Below are 21368 nucleotides of genomic sequence, written 5' to 3' on the forward strand. Positions count from 1 at the left end.
CTCGTAACAATGGGACTTTGCAGATCTACTGGCTACATTTACCTCTTCATCCCTAAAATATACATAGAGGACAATTCAATTTACTTCGGCTCCCTAAGATAAGGGCCTTCATCACAGCATGTGCCAATGGTTCTTATTTTCCATGGTGGTCCCTTTAGTCCTTGGAAAGACCCAAGAGATCCCACTGCCACCACCCAGAGGGCCCCATTTGTGGGAGAGGGCCTGCTGCAGGGATTGCACTGCCTTCAGCTCTACTCAGGGCAATCGCAGTGAGAACTGAGAACAAGGGAGATTCTCCTTTTTCCTGTAAAAGGACGATCACGTGTTCATAGCTGGCAAGTAAAGCATTGTTTTACTCCAAAGTTTTACTCCAACGCTGAAATTCATACCTTACGCTCTCAAGATCTGTTGCAAGAGAGATGAAATAGCCAAGTATAAGCTAAATTAATTCAATATGAAAGTGCCTCAGTACAAGCACTTTACAAAACTGACGTAACATTGCTTAATTGCAAAGACTTAATTTTTGATTTCAGCACCACTTTAAAGGGTTACTTCACCATTAACATCAAAACCTTTGCTTTATTTGTTTTCCCCAAGAAAATTCACATGCAAGAACCTCAGCCCCATCACCTTACAGAGGCAGATTCCTCAAGCCCTGATCTGAGACACTACCTCATTGCTGGTGGGCCATGGGCAGCAAGCAAGAAAAATGCTTCTGCAGGGCCCACGGCACACAATTGCTGGCAGCAGAGCTGGGCTGGTATGGGAGACAGCTCACCCAGGGCCGTTACATCACAGCAATCCTCACTGGCCAAGTATGACAAAATCCCTCCCGACAGCCCGGTGTGATGCAGCCTCATGGAAGGGAATTTCACCCTATGGAAGGCTCCAAAATGCTGAGGGGGTTGGGGTGGGGCAGACGGTTAATAGAAAGCTCCAGGTTTTCTTTGTACTGCAGTCTCCCTCCATGCTATCTGCTATTTATCCTGTGACTGAAATATCCTACAAAGCTTCACACACTGTATCACTTAAGCTAAAAATGAAATGGGCCGTTTTCTGGGACGAATCCCAATTGCTTAACACGTCCCAGGATGCCCAGGCGTCTCAGGCAGGAAATGAACACTGGTGTATCTCGTTGAAACTAGGGCACTGATTCAGTGCAGACAGACAAAAGAATTTCCCTTACTCAATCAGCAACACGACACTCTTATTGGTGGTCCCAGCTCCAGGGATTCGCCAAACCTGTGGCTGCAGTAGAGCAAGTCCCCAAAAACAGGATGCATCTCCTGGCATTTTTTTCACTTCTTAAATGAAATGATCAGAAGGAATGGTGGGTTGAAGATGGGAGAGGTCTACGAGGACGTGTTTCCTTCCCTTTGCAAGGACCCCTTTTGCACAAGGCAAATGGGGATGGGCAGCTCTAAGCTGATTTGATCAGTCAGGGTTGGGGAGAACCCAGGCATTCCCATCCCAATAGATTCCACGCGCTACTCCTGAATTAAACACAGAAGAGTTACTAAATAATAATGCATTTCTGAACTAATTAATCCTCACAGTGGCCCTACAACGCATAGCTGTACGTACGTAAAGCCAAAGAAGCAACAGATTGTTTACTGGCTGTTGAATTAATGACTGCCAGGTTACTAATTAAAAGCTCAGGGGCAGATCTCCTGGAGAACTTCACCGAGGATCAGAGCAGTGTCTCACACCGCTGTGGCTGGCTGTGCCAAGCTGCATTCCCAGCTGATGACACAGCCCTAGCAGCATGCACAGCACTGCCTCTTGTATTTAGTACTCATGAGTCACAAAATTATGGAGAGCACTATAAATTCTGTTTATGCCTCTCTCTCAAGATATGTAAAACAACTATGTAAAAGAGCTCTGAAAGCTGTCCTCTCAGCCTTCAAAGTCTTGTTTAAGCAGCGCTGTATGATTCCCCTTAATACAATTGTCTGGAAGTCTAAACTTTGGTAATTATTTCAAATGAAAAAGAACAGCAGGAGGCTCTGTTGGAGGGAATATAAACAATTATCACTTGCACGAAGGCTATGCCAGTTATGAAATAAACTTGAATGGGTCTGCTCTTGAAAAGCCTGAGTACTACATCACTGATCTGACATAGCAGACTTCTCAGCTGTGCTTCATGCATCAAATGCTGTGCTAGAGTCACAGATGAACCCACGAGGTGCAGCAAGAGGGGAAAAATCTCTCTACACTGGGGTGTTCTGCTGGGTAACTCCCATAGCAATGCTGGGGGGGAGTGTGCATGCAGAGCTTAGGGTGATGAGGCTGGTACAGGTTGCCCAAAGAAGTTGTGGATGCCCCATCCTTGAAGATGCACAAGGCCACGTTGGATGGCAACCCTTTCCACAGCAGGGACTTGGAACTGGAGGATCAAGGTCTGTTCTAACCCAAGCCATTCTATGATTATACTAGCAGACCTGCCTTGTAAGTTTGCAAGGCAAAAATGCAGTCTTGTGAGCACAAAAGATAGGATGGTAACAGGTAATGGGTAAGACTCATCCTTGCTTGGAAGTTTTCAGTAGATTCTCAAATCTTTAGCACGATTCTCTTATTTTTAATTCAAAAAGTTTCTTCTTGTTCCTTCTAATTATTGTTTGTTTCAGTGGCAATAAAACCTTTCAGTAGATGCTGAGTTAGGCCCTTACCATGAAGTCATGAAAAAAATCTGAAAAGAATCAGTGGAAAATCTGATAGATCTGGAGAATCATAAAGATGACTACCAACCATCTGAAGACACAGTGCCTTTGAAGACAGTGGAGAATTTCACATTAGATTCAAGCAATCCATGTCCAAAATGACATACCAATAATCAGACTTTTGATGTTTGTTTATGAGAGCAATCCATAGCACGATGCTTCATGAACAAGGCAGGAAGAAAAGCTGCTTCTCTGCAAGCTCAATGGGACGCAGTGCATGCTAAGCAGTAAAAATGGTAATATTCTGTCACTTTACATGCAGAATCCTTTGAGCTATGACAACCATACAGTTAAAATACAGAAGAAATATGTTCAAAGTATATATTTATAGATGGCCTTCATCTTTAGCTTTGAATTTCTTTGCTAGAGTTAATATTCAAAGCATAACATAACACAAGGAGCATTGCTACAAAATAAGGAACTCCGTCTTCTAATCTTACCCTTTTTTTTTTTTTTGAAAGCATTTCTTTAAGATTACAATTTGCAAACCTGACTTATAGCAGCCAAAGGAAGGAAACTGAGTCACATTTGCTAATTATTTTTTAAGGAGTTACAGAGCAAAGTTTGCTCGTTTTCCCCTTTGCATTACCCAAGCTTAATGATAAGTGATGCCTTACGCATCATTCAAAAGCAGCCTGGACTGCCAAGCTGCAAACTCAAAGCAACCTGATGGACTTCAGGGCTTTTCAGTTTTGTATATGGCTTTTCAGAAACCACACAAAGCTCCACGCTATATGGCTCTGGGTCCTTCAACACCTGCCCAGGCTCAACTACGCTCGAATTTACACTAAAACCTAAATGGATTATAATCATAGCCTGATCAGAGTATACACATGTATTGAGCAGGCTAATATTGCATTCAGATGGACACAAAGATCAAAACCACAAAGTTACATGCGTGAGCACTGAAAGATGCAGAGCATCACCCAGCAGGGAGAGTTGTACCTCACTTTCTTGTAAGCTTTTGGAAACCTCAGATGACTAAGTACTGCAAGGTGCTCAGCCTGTGTTCATACCTGAGCCCCTGCAGGTGCTGGTGATGACATTACAGATGCTGCAGAGCCACCATCAGAGAAAAAAACAGAACTAACTTGAGGGATGGGTGCCACCAGACCAAGGAAAGAAAAATCTGTGCTCATTTAGCATGACCTCAAGACTCTCCATTTACCCACGTAATTCATCATATCATACATGCACAAAAAGCCTTCAATTTCCCAGAAAATCCATGCATTTTAAGTTCTGAACCAAGCCCCAGTTCGAAGAAAGAGTTGAGTTCATTGATGAGATGTCAGCCCATGTGAACAAACACCAGCTCAGGGCAGTGTCACACCGGCACGCACCCAAGCATTACAACCATCTTACATCTGCCCTGGAAGGTCAGGTACCCAGCAGACAGAGTTTCCCCATCATTCAAATGCAGAAGGGGAGCCAAGAAACCCTGAATGCCCACCTAACACTTGTATCTCCACGAGGAATGAGCTCCAAACTCCAGACTAAGGCAGCAGCATTACCTGACCTTCAGCTCCTGTGATGCAAAGATCTGGCGCACACTAACCAGCGTGTGTCCCTAACAGAGTGTGAGGATAAAAAACTGAAGCCAAACAGATGGTCCTCTGAAAATCTTCCCTAAAGTGTTCTGTGTACTAAAACATCACTTACCCAAGTCTCATCAAACTTGGCTCAGTTTTTGAGTCTCAAGCCAAGTTTGAAGAAAAATATTCAGCTGGGAACAAGTGGGGAAAAGAGCCTTTTTCCTGTACTTGAATAATATACAATTTTTTTTTAATTGTTCCAAGCTTGGAAAAAATTAAGAAAAGTAGAACCCAACTCTTTTGGGTTCAGACCAAGCACCATGAGAACAGTTGACACCAAAAGCAGAATTATGATCAAATCACAGAAATAAAGAGAAATGGAAAGGGAACTGGAACTAGCCATTAAGTATGATGACCTATCAACACCTTCTATACTGCACACAAAGCCTCAAAGACGGAAATCACATCTGCATAGAGTATGGGCAGCTATTGTTTGAAAAGACACACAGACCTTGTGTAACACATCAGGGCCCCCGATTTTGCCATCAGATAGCCCGAAATAGAGTTACTCATCAGTAGTCCCAACTAGCAACAACTGGGTACTCAAATTAGCAGCCACTAATTTTAGCAGCGAGTGCAGGATTAGCAACACAATATTATACCCAGTTAATAAAGGAATGTGACTGAGCACCACTCAAATAGTCCAGCTGAAAAGTATTTTCCAAATTCAGCAGAAGATGCCAAGAATCACCAACTTGATGAATAAAAAAATACACTCATTTCCATAGTTAATTATAAACGTTAAGCATATATCATAGGATGGCCTGGGTTGGAAAGGACCACAATGCTCATCCAGTTCCAACCCCCTGCTATGTGCAGGGTCGCCAACCAGCAGACCAGGCTGCCCAGAGCCACATCCAGCCTGGCCTTGAATGCCTGCAGGGATGGGGCATCCATAGCCTCCTTAGGCAACCTGTTCCAGTGCGCAATATATTACTTTATTTTTTAAGTATGCATCACTGTATAAAGTGTTTGCATGAACTTACTCGTCATTTCAAGCCTGAAAGAAAAAACAGTTTCTGAACTGTGCTGAAATCCTGGTCTTGGTCTCTGGCCACTTCAATTTGGGGAGACAAAAAAAGAAAGAGAAGGGATTTGCCCAGACGATGAGAGGCTCTCCACAGAAACAACTACATTTGGACTAAGGAAAACCCAAATTCTTTAAATACAATTTGATGACATACCCAATTTTAAAAGTGGGTTACTCCTACGAATAAGATGAAATGTCATGCTTAGGAAGTACCCACATCATTAGATGTCCTTGAAAAATTATACCCTAAGTGTATTAAAATAAAACTAGGTTACAGCTAAGTAATATTTTTCCCTTGTCTTTCAGTAGTCCTGGTGAGCAGGATGGTGTGTGTGTGTGTGCGCGCGTGTGTGGAGAGTGGTGAGCAGGACTGGTGTTAGCAGAAACACGACCGGGCATTTTGCTTCTGTTCTGCATAGATGGCCCTCAAGAAGAAAGTCACTGGCTTAATAATAATCCATGACAGGCTCTGAATGACATATCCCAGCAGATTGCACTGTGACTCCTGGGGTAAATAAAAGGATGGTTTTATCCTTTAGATAGGAATGAAAGGGTAAGCTACATTAAATACTGGTGTGGTTTCTGAGGGACTAATTGTTAAGAAAGAGTATTTATGATCAGAGGGCTGCAGAATGGGGCTTTCATTGCGAGGCAATTATCTACACACAAATAACTTTAATACTTTGGCATTTTTATAACCACTACATTATTTATTTTCCTATATATTCTATTGAAATACCATTCCCCTGGTTACAAGTACGCAGTACTCGGTACTTGTTTTTTTTTTTACTACATTAAAATTAAAATAAAATAGAGGAACACTTAGAAATAAACTGAAGAACAATAGGTCCTATTTAACCATCGAACGCAACAGCATTTGGCTTTTGTGCTTTTGATCAATATTTATGTGACAAGCTATTCATTACTCTTCTCCTCTACCAGTTTAAGGCTGTTGTTCTTCCCACAACCCGATCTGCACTTTTATGTATTTAATTTATAACAGTTTCCATGGAAAAGAAGTATTCAAAAGAAAGAAAAAGTGCTGATACAGCACGTGGATCTTTCTACCAAACCACAAATCTTTTCTAATGTTCATCTTAAACTGAAGGCAATTCTGGGAAACAAATTAATGATATAAATCATATTATCATTACTCACGTAAAGATACTCTGTCGTAACTCCTTCAGAGAGCTACAGCGAGTAGCTAAAAGAATTCTGTATGGAGAACGCCTGTTTCTAATTAAATGATCTAAAAATAGAGTTGCATACATCTAGGACCAAGCCATCTGTGTTATCTCTCTAAGATAAGCCATTATACACCCACACTGATATCCCTTTCATCGCTGCAGATATGCAGACTGAGGACTGGCCTTTCTCTCCAATTTCAGAGGGGGGAAAGGAGCATGAAAGAAACATTTTCACCCAGACAGTCTATCTGAATGTCAGGTCCGTTGCTCTGAAATCTCTTCTCATATCTATTTCTGTCAGTCAGCTGCATGACACAGAGCAGTAGCCAAGGAGAACTTCTCCACCAAACACCTTCCCAAAGCAGTAAAGTCACTTCTAATGGGCCACTGGGGCTGTTTTCATGGTTACTGTCTGTGTGTTTTAGTATGTTCACAATTAAAAAGTTAAACTTTCCTCTGCTTACGCTGATGGTTAAAAGAACAACATTAAAAAGAAACTGGAACACCACCAGACCTAAAAATCTGGGTTAGAAAGGTTGGGAAAGAGACTCTCATGACATCTTTAGTGATAACAAAGGCAACAGCAGCTTGTCTTACAGTCTGGAGCTTCAGAGACAGAAAGCAGGCCTCTTCTCCTCAAAACAGCTTCCCATTTCATCAGCCAATGGCTGAGGAAAAGGAGGAGAAAAGCTTATCGTGGTCTGTCAAGATAGGAGAACAACCTCTGTTCAGTCTCCCACCCTCAATTTAGAGCTGCTTTGCTGTTGTATGAGGCAATCTCGAGCCACGTATGTTAACTTCATTACAAGTACTATTGCCCTTCCATTTCTGCCACCAGAAATAAGAATGCTGCTTTACAGAAACATTCAATTTCTCAGCTTGGGAAGTAAAAATCAGACTGCAGACCCTCTACTAAAATATATATACTTACAAAAGCTATGATGAAGTAAGTACACCTCATTTCCCCTTACAGCTGAACACCTTAGAGCAAAATAACAGCCACACAAAGACTAACCTTGGAATAAATGCTGTTTGCTGGTCTCCACTGTTCTCCATTCAAAAGGAGGGGAACTGTTATCTCATAATCTTTTGACTGGTCCTTCAGCATCTGCTGTCTCAAGGACTCCAACTTGCTGTCCACATTCTGACCTAGGAGAGGGAGAAGCACTTCACGTTAGGAGGGAGCAGGGTGTGACAACCTGAACGCTGTTATTTAAGGGACCTGGCAGCCCATTTCAAAAGGAAATAATTCAGGAAAAGCATTAGACATTAAAACATCATGCGTTCACGCAGCTACTGTTCAAACCTACACAATGCCGTAGGAGAGTTGGGGTTTGGGTAGAGAAGAATGGAGATGGTCTCCATTTTCAATCAGATGTTGAACTGCTCATACAGAACAGCAAAGACTGCACAGGAAAGCCATAGAGTAGTGATGAGGTAACAGCAAACCAACCCATGCAGCACCTGAAATCCAGCTTTATAACTAACTATACAGGACATTTTTGTATATCTCAGGGCATAAGAACAAAAGTTGCTATTATTTATGAAGATGTTCTCATATTTTCTTCTCTCTCTCTTTTTTTTTTTTTAACTAGAACTTTAGTATTGCTTTCAAGGGCCCCAGAAATGGTGTTCAGCACTGCACAGAGACAGGACAAGGAAAGGAGCAGCAATATCAGAGCAAAAGATAAGGAGCTGGGACTCAACACCTGACTCAAAAACATTAAGAGGTATTGGCACCAGCTATTTAAAGTGTTACGTTAATAAACATATTAGGGCTTCACTTTTTCTTTTCATTGAAGGTGACAGCAGAGGGAATGCAATAGGTGACTGACATTTCAGTGTCATCGTTAAATCCCTGCAGCTTGCTTGCCCGCCCTCTTAAGGGAGATAAGACTTTACGAGGACTATTTTTTCCAGTAATTAAGGTAAGAAATCAGCCTTATTCATTTCTGTCCCTTGGTTCTTCCCAGGCACAAGCACATTGGATCCGATCCACAGCAGCAGTGGCTGGAGGGAGGACAGTGTGCGTGGGGTGTAATACTGGTGATACGCTTCCTCTAGGATGAACAAACCTGGCTGTGGCACAACACAAGCTCCAAAGAACAGATAACGATCCCAGATTTCCCCTATGCCTTTCCCATTTCAGCAGTGGAGTTGCCTGGTCTACATGCTTTGCGAGTCTGAGTCACAGAGCACTGAGGGAACAAGCCTGTTTCAGGTTCCTGATGGTTCCAGGTTGACTGCACATGGCAGATTAACCAGGTTTAATCCTAGGTATTTCATTATCCCCCAGACACTTCCTCATGTGCCATCTTACTCCACTAAGTGTGGCAAGGTGTGGTTGCACTCCATTTCAACAAGCCTGAGCCATGTACAGCAAAAGACTTAAGTATTCATTTGTCTTCGTGGCTTCAGTGTTTCTATACAGACATGCAAGGAGGTCATGAAATATCAAAAATACCATAACATCAGGGATGCACATTAAGAAAAAAGAATATTCTGGAAGAGAATACAAATTCTCTCTGAAACAGTGCTCTACTTCTACACGTCGGATGACTTCAACTCATACTACAATATCAAAAAGCTATTTGCATACAACATTTATCAACTGTTCCTCCTCTCACTAAGCATACTAATAGCATTGTGCCTGTCAGAGCAAAGAGGCCTAAAAGAAATAAACCATACTACAGGATCTGGAAGTGGTACTGAGAGTGAATCTTGAGAAGACAAGGATGGTTTGCAGGTGCCATGAGAAAGCTGGAAGGCAGGTGGGGTTTGTCACACTTGCCCTACCAACACACTGAGCCCTCTGGAGCACTCAGATCCCCTAAGGATGAAGGTTGTCCTTGCAGAGAAGGGGCTCTCCCCCTGCTCCAGCATGGCCCATTGATAGGCACCTAGCAGGGTGCAGCACCAGCATGGGAGCGACAACCCAAACCATGCAGATGGGTAGAGGATATCACCTCACCAGCCCAGGAGGGTCTAATTATTACTAATTAGACCTATCTGGACTACACAGATCCTCACAGCCCTTTATGCTGATCATCAGCCCTGAAGCTCCCTCACAGAGCACGAATTTATGAAGCATATCTCAGAGAAATGAGAAAAGCTTGGCTGTAGCTCTGATTTCTTTTTCCTTTCTTGGCTCACTGGAGCAGTCTCAGCTCTATGAATCGAATGACTCAGGCTCTTCCATTATTTTACAGGATTTGCACTCCGCAAGCTCTGAGCAGCCGAGGCTTTAAGAACCCCTATGAGCACAATTCGCCTTCCACAGACACACTGTCTGCATCACTTCCACACGGCCCTATGCTATGGGCTGCAACTAAGTACCAGGAGGCTTCAAAGTCCTTCTGCTATTCCTACACACAGGTTGCCTTTCCTGTTACCATCACAGCACCATCCAAAACAGAAGAAAAAGGGGAGAGGGGAGACAGCATTTGCACACACACCAATACATTACTGCCTCCTTACACAACATGGTCCAAAAAGTGCAACTGCAATGAAAATACCACGTGAAAAGTGAATCACGTCTACACAAAGTATGGTTTAGTACTGCCCCTTCTACTTCTATTTGGGAACACTTACACGACAGGGTGATGCCTGCGGTGCACAAAGAATAAGGTTACAATGAGCGAATTTAATCTTACACACATGCTTACTTGCATACAGTGTGCATTTTCCAGTGTGCAGATAAGTGTTGATAGTCTGGAGACAGACGTCAAGACAGGTTTATGGGCAACAGTAATATCTTTATTGGGAAGGATAATTTATTCGGGGGAAACAGAACAGACATGCTTTAGGGCTTGCAAAATCTTGTGCAGCCACAGCATTTATAGAACACGAGATCAATTTCTGTCTAGGTTCTTTCCTTCAGCCAAATGTTTGCTGCTTATCTGGATGCTGTTTTTGTTTAAATTATTGCAGGTGATAAAAATCACAGCTTTCTGCACAGGCAGAGAAAGCAGCGCAGCCAGGTGATGCGGCCTCCTCCCAGAAAGCAGTCCAGCATGTGCCCAGCACTGCACATTTGCTCAGTTCCCAACTGTCCTTAGCGTGACATATCCACGTCACAACTTACTTTGCAAAGAAAACAGCAGTTGGGTTTTTTGTTTGTTTGTTTTTTCCCTGTTTTAAGATCACGGCACCAACATGCTGTGCAGATTTCTGAAAGACTATGACATCTATAGAACTGATGGGTAAACATGAGATCAGCCTTTTCAAATAAGAACTGGAAAAGATACAAAGGTAAATCCTTCAGGTCGGATTAGTCAGCCTGCTTGAAAGAATGCCTAGCAGAAAACGAGGGCTCACAGCTGATGAGTGACCCCCACACATTCAACTGAGATGGGAAAGATGAGCAGGGCTGGTGGCTTGTGAGATGCTGTCAACAAGAGGACCCAGACACATGAGTCTTGGGTAGAGAAAGACCCCCCCAAAAAAATCAGGCAGAGGAGAAGAGTCCCAACAAGTCAGGCTGGAAAAATAAAAGACAGACGTGGATGTTGAATTTGAAGTGTGCAGGAAGCCTACAAAAAACATAACAAACTGATGGGCAGCCCCAGAGCAGTGGTTTGGGCTTCCATGCAGGTGGGAGGGCTGCTGGCAGCTCTGCAGGGTTGAAGCAATCACACAGCCCTCGCCTCGGGCCAAGTGGGAATCACCAGATTTATCCCAGTGAGGGACACTTCATCCAGCTTCCTGCACAATGACTGAACAAAACATACTTCCATTGCTCTGCTGGTTATGGGCCGCCCAGCTCAGAGCATCAGTGCAGCCCTCCCAAAGGGCTTCCCAGGAGAGGAGCTCAATGCTCCTCTGTGCTAATGGAGGGTTTCTATCACCTTGGTCCCTTTCTATGAACTCCCAGTGCCATAGATATCACAGAAACAGACATGCTGGTATTTCCTCTGCCACTCATTGCCACTTCTATGCATTTTCACTTGGAATTCCTTGAAGCTGCAGCCATTAGAGTTGCCTGAATTACATTAATAACGAGGCCTCTTCTCTACAGGGACTCTTGGTATTACAGCAGCATAAATAGTGTAATAATTTAAATTAGAGAACTTAAGATTCCTGTAACATGTCATTAGAGGGGAAGAAAAATCAGGCCATCAATATTGCCAGGCACTTCTATTGCACCCAGTTTTCCTATCTTTTGTGTCACACCCCTTCTGACTCAAATACTTATTTTCCACTCCAGTGAAATTGTGCCTGGCTCCTCTTGGTGCATGCTTGTCTCTCCTTTGTTCACATGGAGAGCTTCACCACTGTGTCAATCTGATCCCTATTTTTAGCCTGCACTGAAGGCAGTGCTTTTGATCCAGGAGAGCCCATAAAAATTGTGTAGCGCCCTTCATTCTTCCTCTCAATAATACAGAAGACAGTTTGTACAAATAGCAAGACAAGTAGATGTTATCTGTCAGAGACTTTCGTGCTGCTTACATATTTTTCACCTGCAATGAACACCTACAACTCCTCTTTGCATGTTATCATGCAAGGACTTGTTGGCCAAGCAGTTGAAAGAGTTGTCATATTTTCCTTTATATTTCAGTTCCCTCGAGCTCTGCGCAAAACAACCTCCATGCATGTGATGTGACATCTCAGTTTAAGGGCCACTGCCTCCTGAAGAAGCCCAGGCACACTTCAGATTCCCCTCTACTTAAAATTAATAAGCTTTTAGTCAGGCCACACAGTGCATTTCTCCTTACAATAAACAAAGAGACAAGCACTGCCCAATGCAGATGGGACTGGATGAGATGAGCTGATGGAAAGGAGAGAGTGGGCTGGCAAAGCACAGAGCCCAGCTAACATTGCTCATGCACAGCATGCTGAGATGGCTGGGCCAGTTCATATACATCATCTGTTTCTTCACCTATACAGATCTACCATAAAGCCAACTCACGGCAATCTGCCTCTTTCCTGTGCAGGCCTTGGGAACACCACCTATGCTTCTAATCCCTCTCACACAACGCCCGGAAGGCCCCAGGGGCACCCAAGGGACCCCACATCCTCATCACTGTCATCACCCACCCCAGTGCCACACAGCGCCCACCTGCAGCCCCACTCTCTGCCACCCTTTGTGTCATCCACCACATAATTAAAGTAACAGCCAGATGGGGGGGTAACCAACACATTACTGAAGCCAAACATTGTCCAGGCACAGATCACAATTTTTGCTGACATCATCCTTAAGAACAGTGGCTGCTTCATTTGAAATGGGAATAATAATAAACGGTCGCTCATTAATATAACAATAAGTCAAATTAGACTAATGTATAACAATTAATATGAGACTGCTGCAAAATAAAACACACTGAGAATTCCAGTGTGCAAAGGCTAAAGAAAGGAAGCCTTGCACAGAGTACGAGAAGGAGCAACTTGCCTTAAAAAGTCAACTGTTTTTCTCAGACTCAACACTAATCACGGGCTGAAAACACATCCATAAAAACAAGAACCAAAATCAGAAACCCCTCCAGACTGATTTCTTCCCATCACGCTGCTAACGGCACTTACACAGCTTTAGAAAGGACTGCACAGCATGCCAGCTTCTGCCCTCATCCGTGTGTGAGCACAACGGACAGGCAAGGGTGGACCGTGCATAATAAGCCTCATCCCCCACTGTGAGGTTTGGCTTAGTTCAGAGCCACAGCTGACTTCCTACCCTAATCTTTGCACACCTAAGCAGTGCATCAATTCTCCCCACAAAACCTGGTAAGGTTGCTCCTTTCACAGCCTGCCTTGAAAAAACAGTTATTAAAAAAAAAGCCATGTAATGATGCACAAAGTTTTTCTTGTTTCCTAACTCCACCCTCACTCCCAAACCCAAGACCTCAGGCATGTGAACACAGGGAACTTTCAGAACACATTCCATGCACCTCTGGGCAATGAGTCCTGTCCTTTCCTCTGCTCTGCAAAATTACTCTTTGTGTACCAAACCTTTGGAACATCAGAAGTCAGCAGAGGTTGTTGATGAATCTGAGGACAGGCAGCAGCCAGAGGACGCGGGGCATTTCTGCATTTAGTGTTCTGTTAGTAGAACCATAGAATCACCAAGGTTGGAAAAGACCTCCAAGATCATCCAATCCAACTGCCCACCTACTACCAATATCTCCCATTACTCCATGCCCCTCAAGACAACTTGAGCACCTCCAGGGTCAGCAACTCCACCACTCCCTGGGCAGCCCATTGCAGTGCCTGACCCCTATTTCAGAGAAGCTTCTCCTAGTATCCAACTTGAATCTCCCCTGGAGCAACCTCTCATCCTGTTGCTGGTGTAACACTATAATGCGATGGAAAGCACAGCAATGACAGTAGGGTAGCAAAGGCGCAGGCTGCAGAAAGTGAGGAGGTGCCCAAATGCAGCAGCTATAAACACAGAAACAAACAAACAAAAAAATGCTGCTTACCTTTAAAAGACCTCAGGTAGACAGAACCTCCAGCAAGATACTCCTGCTTCCCCTGCCAGCCCTTAAATGAGGTCTGGGAAGGGTTGGATCCTGGCTCCAGCCCTTTGGTCACTCAGCTGCACCTGTGCTCCCCTGGGTTGGCCCTGCCTTCCTCCAGGTGCTCAATCACTGCTGCAGGCTGTAACCCAGCCTTTCCACTACAGCTAGATGCACAGGAGAAAATGATGACCCCCCACCTCACTGCAGCTGCCCTTCAGGAGTTGCAGAGAGCAGTAATGTCTCCCCTGAGCCTCCCCTTTTCCACACTAAACAATCCCAGCTCCCTCAGCCACTCCTCATAAGCCTTGTGCTCCAGACTCCTCACCAGCTTTGCTGTCCTTCTCTGGACACACTCCAGGACCTCAGTGTCTTTCTTGTAATGAGGGGCCCAAAGCTGCACGCAGTTCTCGGGGCACGGAGCTCTTTCTGTATCTGACACTCTGTGCAGCTCTGTGTCCAGCTGGTTGGGAGCAGCTGTGCAATGTGCCCACGCTGTGCCCACCTGATCCTTCACACCCACGGCTCAGCTGAGAAGTAGGAGCTTGAGACACACTGACCCCTCTAACACACAGCACCACAAACATGCTTTTTCATATTTCAGCTTTATAAACCGAAGAACTGCCTCCTGTCATCGCTTGTTATGCAGGAGCTATTCCCTTCCTAAACCCCATTCCGCCGATGAAACGATCCACAACAGGAAGCAGCCCTCCCCCACACACAACATCCCATAAACCGGGGAAAGCCATCGGTGCAGTGTTTTAACCTGGACATGGCAAGAGAAGGGCACTTTCTGCTTGGCAGCGCAGTCAGCGTCGCCGTGCGACCAGCTGAGCAAACCAATGACACATTTTAAGGCAAAAAAAAACAAAAGAAAGAGAGAGATGGGGGGAAAAAAAAGAAAAGGAAAAACAAAATGTTCATTGTGGAACATACCCCCTAAGCAGTTGGATCATCTTAATCTTCAAGCTTCTGTAATACAACTGTTGGGAGGCTCTAAGTCTGTGCACAATAAAGTGCTTTATTCGGAGAACCGTATGACTCCATCAGTCATTCCAGCACATGTTTGGCACGAATTGAAAGTGAAAAGCATAGCTAAGTCAAATATTTCAGAACTGAACTTGTCTTTCTAACACACATGGTTTATATATTGGTGTAATATCTATATAACTTTTCAGTTCTCATATACAGCAATGTCATGGCTAAACTACAAAATGATGTCTGCTGCACTCGGCAGCGCCGCGCTCCTCTGGAGTTAGCACATGTCAAAAAGCCATTGGCTGGAAAATTAAAAGGCAACGATCACACTTGACAGGTCCTCAAGAAAACCTTAGAAATAGCTTTTGTTCATTCTAATTCTTGAATGTCTGCTCCCCACATCGGGATGCTGCACCACTCTTTGCTGTAACAAAGCCAGGACAGGCAGTTCCTTCCCAGCCGTGCACCCAATATCATTCTCTGTTTGCAAATGAAATGCTGCTCATCACCCACAGTCACTCCAGCTGATGCAAATGAGATTAAAGCAATCTTGGGAGAGCATAGTGTGATTAAAGCAGAAATAATGTGAGGAGGATTTGGGTTCTCGTTACACCAAATACATATTGAAATGTGCTCAAGGAGAGAAGCCAGTATATCTCAACATCCTCCCTGTTCTCCAGAACAAAACGTGACAAAAGGGGTTCTGAGAACAACATTTCCCATTGACTGCAGGAGAGGGCAGAGAGGCTGCAGGACATTTCGGATGGTGAAAACCAAGGCTCATTGCTGCGTGTAGAATACATCCATATACTTTATTTGGGAAACAGCTGTCCAGCCTCATTGGAGACGTTATTTTCTTTGACTGAAGAATTACTATTCACGATCAGTCCAAAGAAAGAGTTGTCTTTTTTTTTTTTTTTTTCTCCCTAGAAGAGAGTATTTTGAAATTTGGGAAAGCTAAACCCAATAATCACTGACCTGGAGGGCATTTTGGCACACCAGGTGATGGGTGGGAACCAGAGGTCCCCATGGAAGAGCTCAGCGCTGAGTGTTTGCAGCAAAGGGCAAATCATAAGTGCCAGATTCAGACCCAAAGCAGCTTTGAAAAGGAAGCGATATAATCTACGATGATCGTATGATGATAATGGCTTTGGGGAACTTTTGTCCTCTTACTGGAAATCCCATCTTAAGTGCGCTTCGTTTCCAAGTCATGATGCGCACCATTAAAAATGACCTGGTCATCCTCTCTGATGAAAACAAACAGGAAAGGACTAACAAGAGGTAAAAAATATTGAGGATTGCACCCTGCCTTTCCCACAGGTATCTCCAGGATGCCACAATGAAGGATGCCCTGCCATAACTCAGCATCCCCCCAGCATGGGCACTACTGAGACACATCATCCTCTTCCTGAACTGCTGCCCCTTCCCCACAGGATCCCCGTCCCAGAGATTCTCACTCCAGTTACAAACTCAGCCTCACACCCTTCAGCATCAGAGAGGCAGTGCCTGAAAGTATCACCTATTCAGGTAGAGAAATAATAAGCTGTGCTTTACGAGAACAGATGCGACCAAGCCACAGGGCTCTGATATCAAAGCAAACATATTCACTTCTCAGTGATGAGTCCACATCATTGCAAGAAAATCCAGATCCAGCATTCCTCTCCAGCTGCTCCCTTCCAAAGAAAGGCTGCTTGCCATTGAATTAAGTTCAAAATTACTCCCTAAAATACAATTTCCTCTCAGTCTTTTAGAAGGTACCGGACAGTCCTTTCTTTCCAGTGATTTAATAGCCTCCCCCACTGAACACAAGGAATCCTTAGTGTAACCGTATTGAGGAGTGTTCTATCCTGCATACAATATACAATCACCAGTGAATAAAATTATTGAGTGGGAGTTTCAGTTTTGCCCATCACATGCACACAAATTGCTCATTCAGATGTTCTCTGGGAAATGGCACTGAAAGCAGAGCAAACCCAGCTGAAGCAAATTTCAGTGCTAATTTAGGTAAATGTTCACGGGAAACCATCTGTGGTTCTTTTCTAGCAAAGGGGCTACTGAGCTGGGGAGCTCGTATCCATCATGAGTTTTTGTCTGTAAGGGAAATACCTGCTCCTTGCATTATACAGTACAGGACAAAGAAAAATGAAAGTGCACCCATGCTAAGCTATCACTGAATTTTGTCATCCACCTTTTAAGAAATAGGAAGAAGCACAAGAAGTGAGAGTTACTTAATGCTTTTGAGGCCAGCTGACCTGCCCAGGTCTACACGTGCAGCCTTACGACAAATGCCATTGGCACCAGATAGGTCCATCACTGACAACTTTGACACCTTCTTTGGGAATAACGAACATTTATTTCTGTTGTTTTCTCAGGGCAGGGAGAACATCCAGGATACCTTCCCATGCCACCAGCACACCCTCAAATCCTTTCAGGCAGGGTTCACAAATAGCCCCAGAGGTTAAGCTAACACCAGGATGCACAAAGGAGCCAGATCCATGCAGCCCATTCATCTCTGGGCTGAATTATTCTCCTCTGCTGATGGGACTGAGGCTCTTCAGCACATGACAAAATGCACTGGTGCATACAGACAGCACTGCCAGATGCAGATACTGCTCCAGATGCCCAGCTCCACATGTGCCCATGCCCACGTGCTCACCTCATTTAATGGAGCATTATGATGAAATCCAGAAGTAATTTTCTTTTTTTACGTGACTACATCAAAACAAAACCCCCTAACACTTGAATTGGATGATGTTCATATTCTGATGTATTCAGGATATATCTGTCATGCATGAAGTCTGTATGTCTTTCTCCTGATCATGTTTCCAGAATTAGAAAACATTATGCAAAAGCAAGAAAACAGCCAACTTGTCCCACTGTCAGAAAGTTTTCCAGTTTACTTATCTGACAAATGCTACTACACTGGATTCGTAAGCACTGGCACTGTTTCTTTTAACAAAAAATGCAGAATAAACTTGTTAAATCATAGAATCATTACTTTTGAATGAGAAAAGACACGTTCATCCAACTGATGGCTTTGTCACATCGATCATGTGGTAGACGACCCACTCTAACCCAACACTTCTCATCTTTGCAACAGCAGTGGCATTTATATGCAGCATAAAAAAAAAAGTTAATTAAGCAGCACAAAGGGAGTTAACAGAGGAATAAGCATTTCTGATTAGGTGATGCAGCTGGTCAAGTCACTTTCTGAAGCACCGATGCCAACACAACATTTGGTATCAATGTATTCTTGAACTCCTGAGTGACACTAAATACCCAACGCTGAGTATATTCTTTTCAGCAAGCAACATTTGGCCTCTCCCACTGCTAGTGAAAGGGGAAAAAGATTGTCCATCAGCAAAAAAACAGGTAAATATCAGTGCAAGAATGAGAATCCAAGGAGCCCAAATGCCTGGGGGCACATGCCCCAAGTTAGTGGGTGTTCTGTGTCCGTAAGGCTGCTTAAGTCATGCCACTACTGATAGGAGAATGCATGCTCTTCACAGTTTATAGAACAGTCAAATAACAAGATTTTATGTCTTTTCCTTAAGAAAATGCTTTGAGTGTACTTTGGCTGCACATTGCTAACTCAAACCGTACGTTCACCTCCAGTACTTGTGGTACTGCTGTACTGCCTGGAGCCAGGTGTGATTTCACAGACATTAAGATGAGTCTGCAGTTTAATATCATTGGACAAGGCTTCTCCTGATAATGTTAGCACTCAGCTCAGTAATGAATATCCTAATAGTTCACCAGCTGACACACCATAAAAGACAATCACAAGCTTAAAAACACAGGTAAGAAAACAAAATACCAAAAAAAAAAAAAAAAAAAAGGCATAAAAGCATTATTTTGAGATAATGATAATGATAGATGTAAGACTGGTCAGAGTTACAAACATCACCAGTCCCTTCTGATGGTCATCAAAATCACCCTGGGGATAAATAAAACCGCCAGGATCGGGTCTCTACTGAAAAACACCACCTCTCCTTGGTTATTATGTCATCATTTTATCAAAGGGTATGGATTTAATACAGTCCAGAAAATCACAGAAGCCTTTGGGCTGGCAGGAACCCAAGACCATCAGATGGCTTGGGTTGGAAAGGACCTCAAAGATCACCCAAGTCCAACCCCCCAGCCACAGGCAGAGTTGCCCCCCAGCAGATCAGGCTGCCCAGGGTCCCGTCCAGTCTGGCCTTGAACTCCTCCAGGGATGGGGCACCCACAGCTTCTCACCTGGTCCAGCTCTGCTGCTGTGTTTTGTTCCTCCAGAAACAACAGGGATTGTCCTCAGTGCTGCACTGTCCCCCCCAGAACCAGCAGCAGCCCTACAACACACCAACCCAAGCCATGTATTTTTCACTCAGTTTGCCATAGAGTTGCCCTTGACACTATGCAGGGGCTAAGAGCTGCCCCTGCAGGTGTGACTTAGGCCATTGGCACTGTAAAATGTTGGAGAGGACGTGCATGTGAATACTGACAAAAGGAAGCCCAGCTGGGCTCTGGGAAATGCGCACTGGCAGCATGAGATGTGTTAAGAGCACAGTGATAAATCTGTCAGGATTAGGATGTGAGAGGTCTGACCGAGGCTGGTGGAGGACCAGATCGGCCCTCACACAAATTCAGCTTTTTAAAAACAGAATTTCACGATCAAAAGCATCGCTGGCAGCTGACGGTGGAAGCAACAGATAAACACAGCCCTGCTTCTGCATGGAAAGCAGCCCAAAATGGAGCTGTGAGGTTGGGGATGCTCGGTGCGTCTGGATGGCGACCTTCCCAAAAATCTCAAGGAAAGCAAGAGGTGAGAAAACACCAGCAGCAAGCCGGCGGCTCGCCAGGGAGCACAGAGCTAACGATGCGAACACGATGGGAAGAGCGGGCATAATGTCCTCAGCTGGTGTATTTTGGCAGGGATCTACAGAGCCCCGCGGGCAGGGGCAGCCCGTGCCAGGCTGTCTGCAGGGGAGCAGATAGGGATAATCGTCAGACAAGGAGGTGATTATACACAGACCGTAAATATCTGCCGCACACGCTCGGACAGTGTGAAAGAAGACAGTGTTTGAATTGAGCTCAAAGTACGTCGGAGAGATCAGTCCTGAAGCGAGAGACAGGGAAAGACACCTCTGTAATTTGTTCCCATTACGGTCAATGCGGTTGAGATCAGCAGCAAAAACACAAGAAATCTGGCAGAAAAGTTACTTTAATAGAAGGTAAAGCATTTCGGGCTGCAATTTTAGGATTTTCTCCTTTCCCACTGCTCTGCCAGCTGATACCCAACGCCTTAAAGAGATTTAGGAGGTTTCCCAACATGCACCGATTTGGAGTTTGCCTTCATACACCGTCACTTCCATTGCCTGCCCTGCAGATACACAAAGGCCTCGATTCTGCAAAAGCTTACACAGAGATTGAAATTTAGGCATCTGACTAAACCTATGAGATTAGATCTTATCCTTCTAGATACCCTCCATCAGGATAACAAAGCAGAATCGGCTTTGCTGTCTTGCCGAGGCCAACACTACAGTTAGCCCTCCAAGTCATCCATGAGGTCCCTTAAGGCAATAACCAAGAGCTGGCAATTTTGGCAGCTGGAAAACACAACTGTAAAGCTGGAATATTTGGAAGAGGAATTCACTCTGAAAGGGAAAGGCGAGGCTATTGTAAATTTTCTAGCTGTAACCCAGTAATTTCTGTCCAGGATTGGAACAGCCACCAGGGCAGCCCCACAGGACTTGTGCCTCTTGCCTTTTCCAACAATCACATCTCAACACTGATTTTCGATGCACTTCACAATGGAGATGCTTGACTTATCACTACAGGTAAGAGATGATTCTTTTGCACCTTTGCCTCCAAGCTTGCTGAGAAGCACAGATGGACAAGTCCTGGTCAAGGGTTGAGCAATCCTTTGTCTAAAGGGCACAGATGGACAAGTCCAGGCAAGTCCTGGTCAAAAGAGATCTTTTGTCTGAAGATTTGCAGGCCTGGGGCAATGAGACAGAGCTAAGTAGCAGCTTAATGGCTGGGAAGAAGCCTTTTGTGTGAGCTCATCTCGAGGGAGGTAACCATCTCAGGGGGGCTGCAGGTGACTCTTACCAAAGTGCCCAGGAATGCCACGTTGGCAAAAGAAGAAGGATAAAAAAGTGATGGGGGATGTCCTGGCAGCACTGCAAATCACTGCCACTGGGTTCAGGGCAGCTGAGGCAGATGCTGTAGGGCCACCAGGTGCCCCGTGGACACATGCCAGCACAGCCAAGGACACTGTCGCCAGGTGGCCCTGCTGGGCCCAGCAGCAGGTGGCTATGACTTTCAGCACCTCTGCCACCAAGAAAGCAGTAAGGCTGAAGCTGTTCTCTACTTCCACAAGGAAAAAAAAGGAAAGAAGAAGAGTTATGAAAGGAGAGGATGCCTAAATC

At 44.5% G+C, this 21368-nt stretch overlaps 1 protein-coding gene across 4 annotated transcripts in view; it reads right to left on the reverse strand.

The window, feature by feature from the left end:
- Positions 1-21368, reverse strand: part of ADAM12 (ADAM metallopeptidase domain 12) — a 181236-nt gene that overhangs the window by 148269 nt on the left and 11599 nt on the right. For all 4 annotated transcript variants that reach the window (XM_040702488.1, NM_001270714.5, NM_001142850.5 and 1 more), the window contains one exon: positions 7545-7678. In XM_040702488.1, coding sequence (XP_040558422.1) covers positions 7545-7637 — 93 coding nt within the window. In that variant the 5' untranslated portion in view covers positions 7638-7678. The remainder of the gene's footprint in view (positions 1-7544; positions 7679-21368) is intronic.

The sequence above is a fragment of the Gallus gallus genome, chromosome 6 (assembly GCF_016699485.2).
Source record: "Gallus gallus isolate bGalGal1 chromosome 6, bGalGal1.mat.broiler.GRCg7b, whole genome shotgun sequence".
NCBI lineage: Eukaryota > Metazoa > Chordata > Aves > Galliformes > Phasianidae > Gallus > Gallus gallus.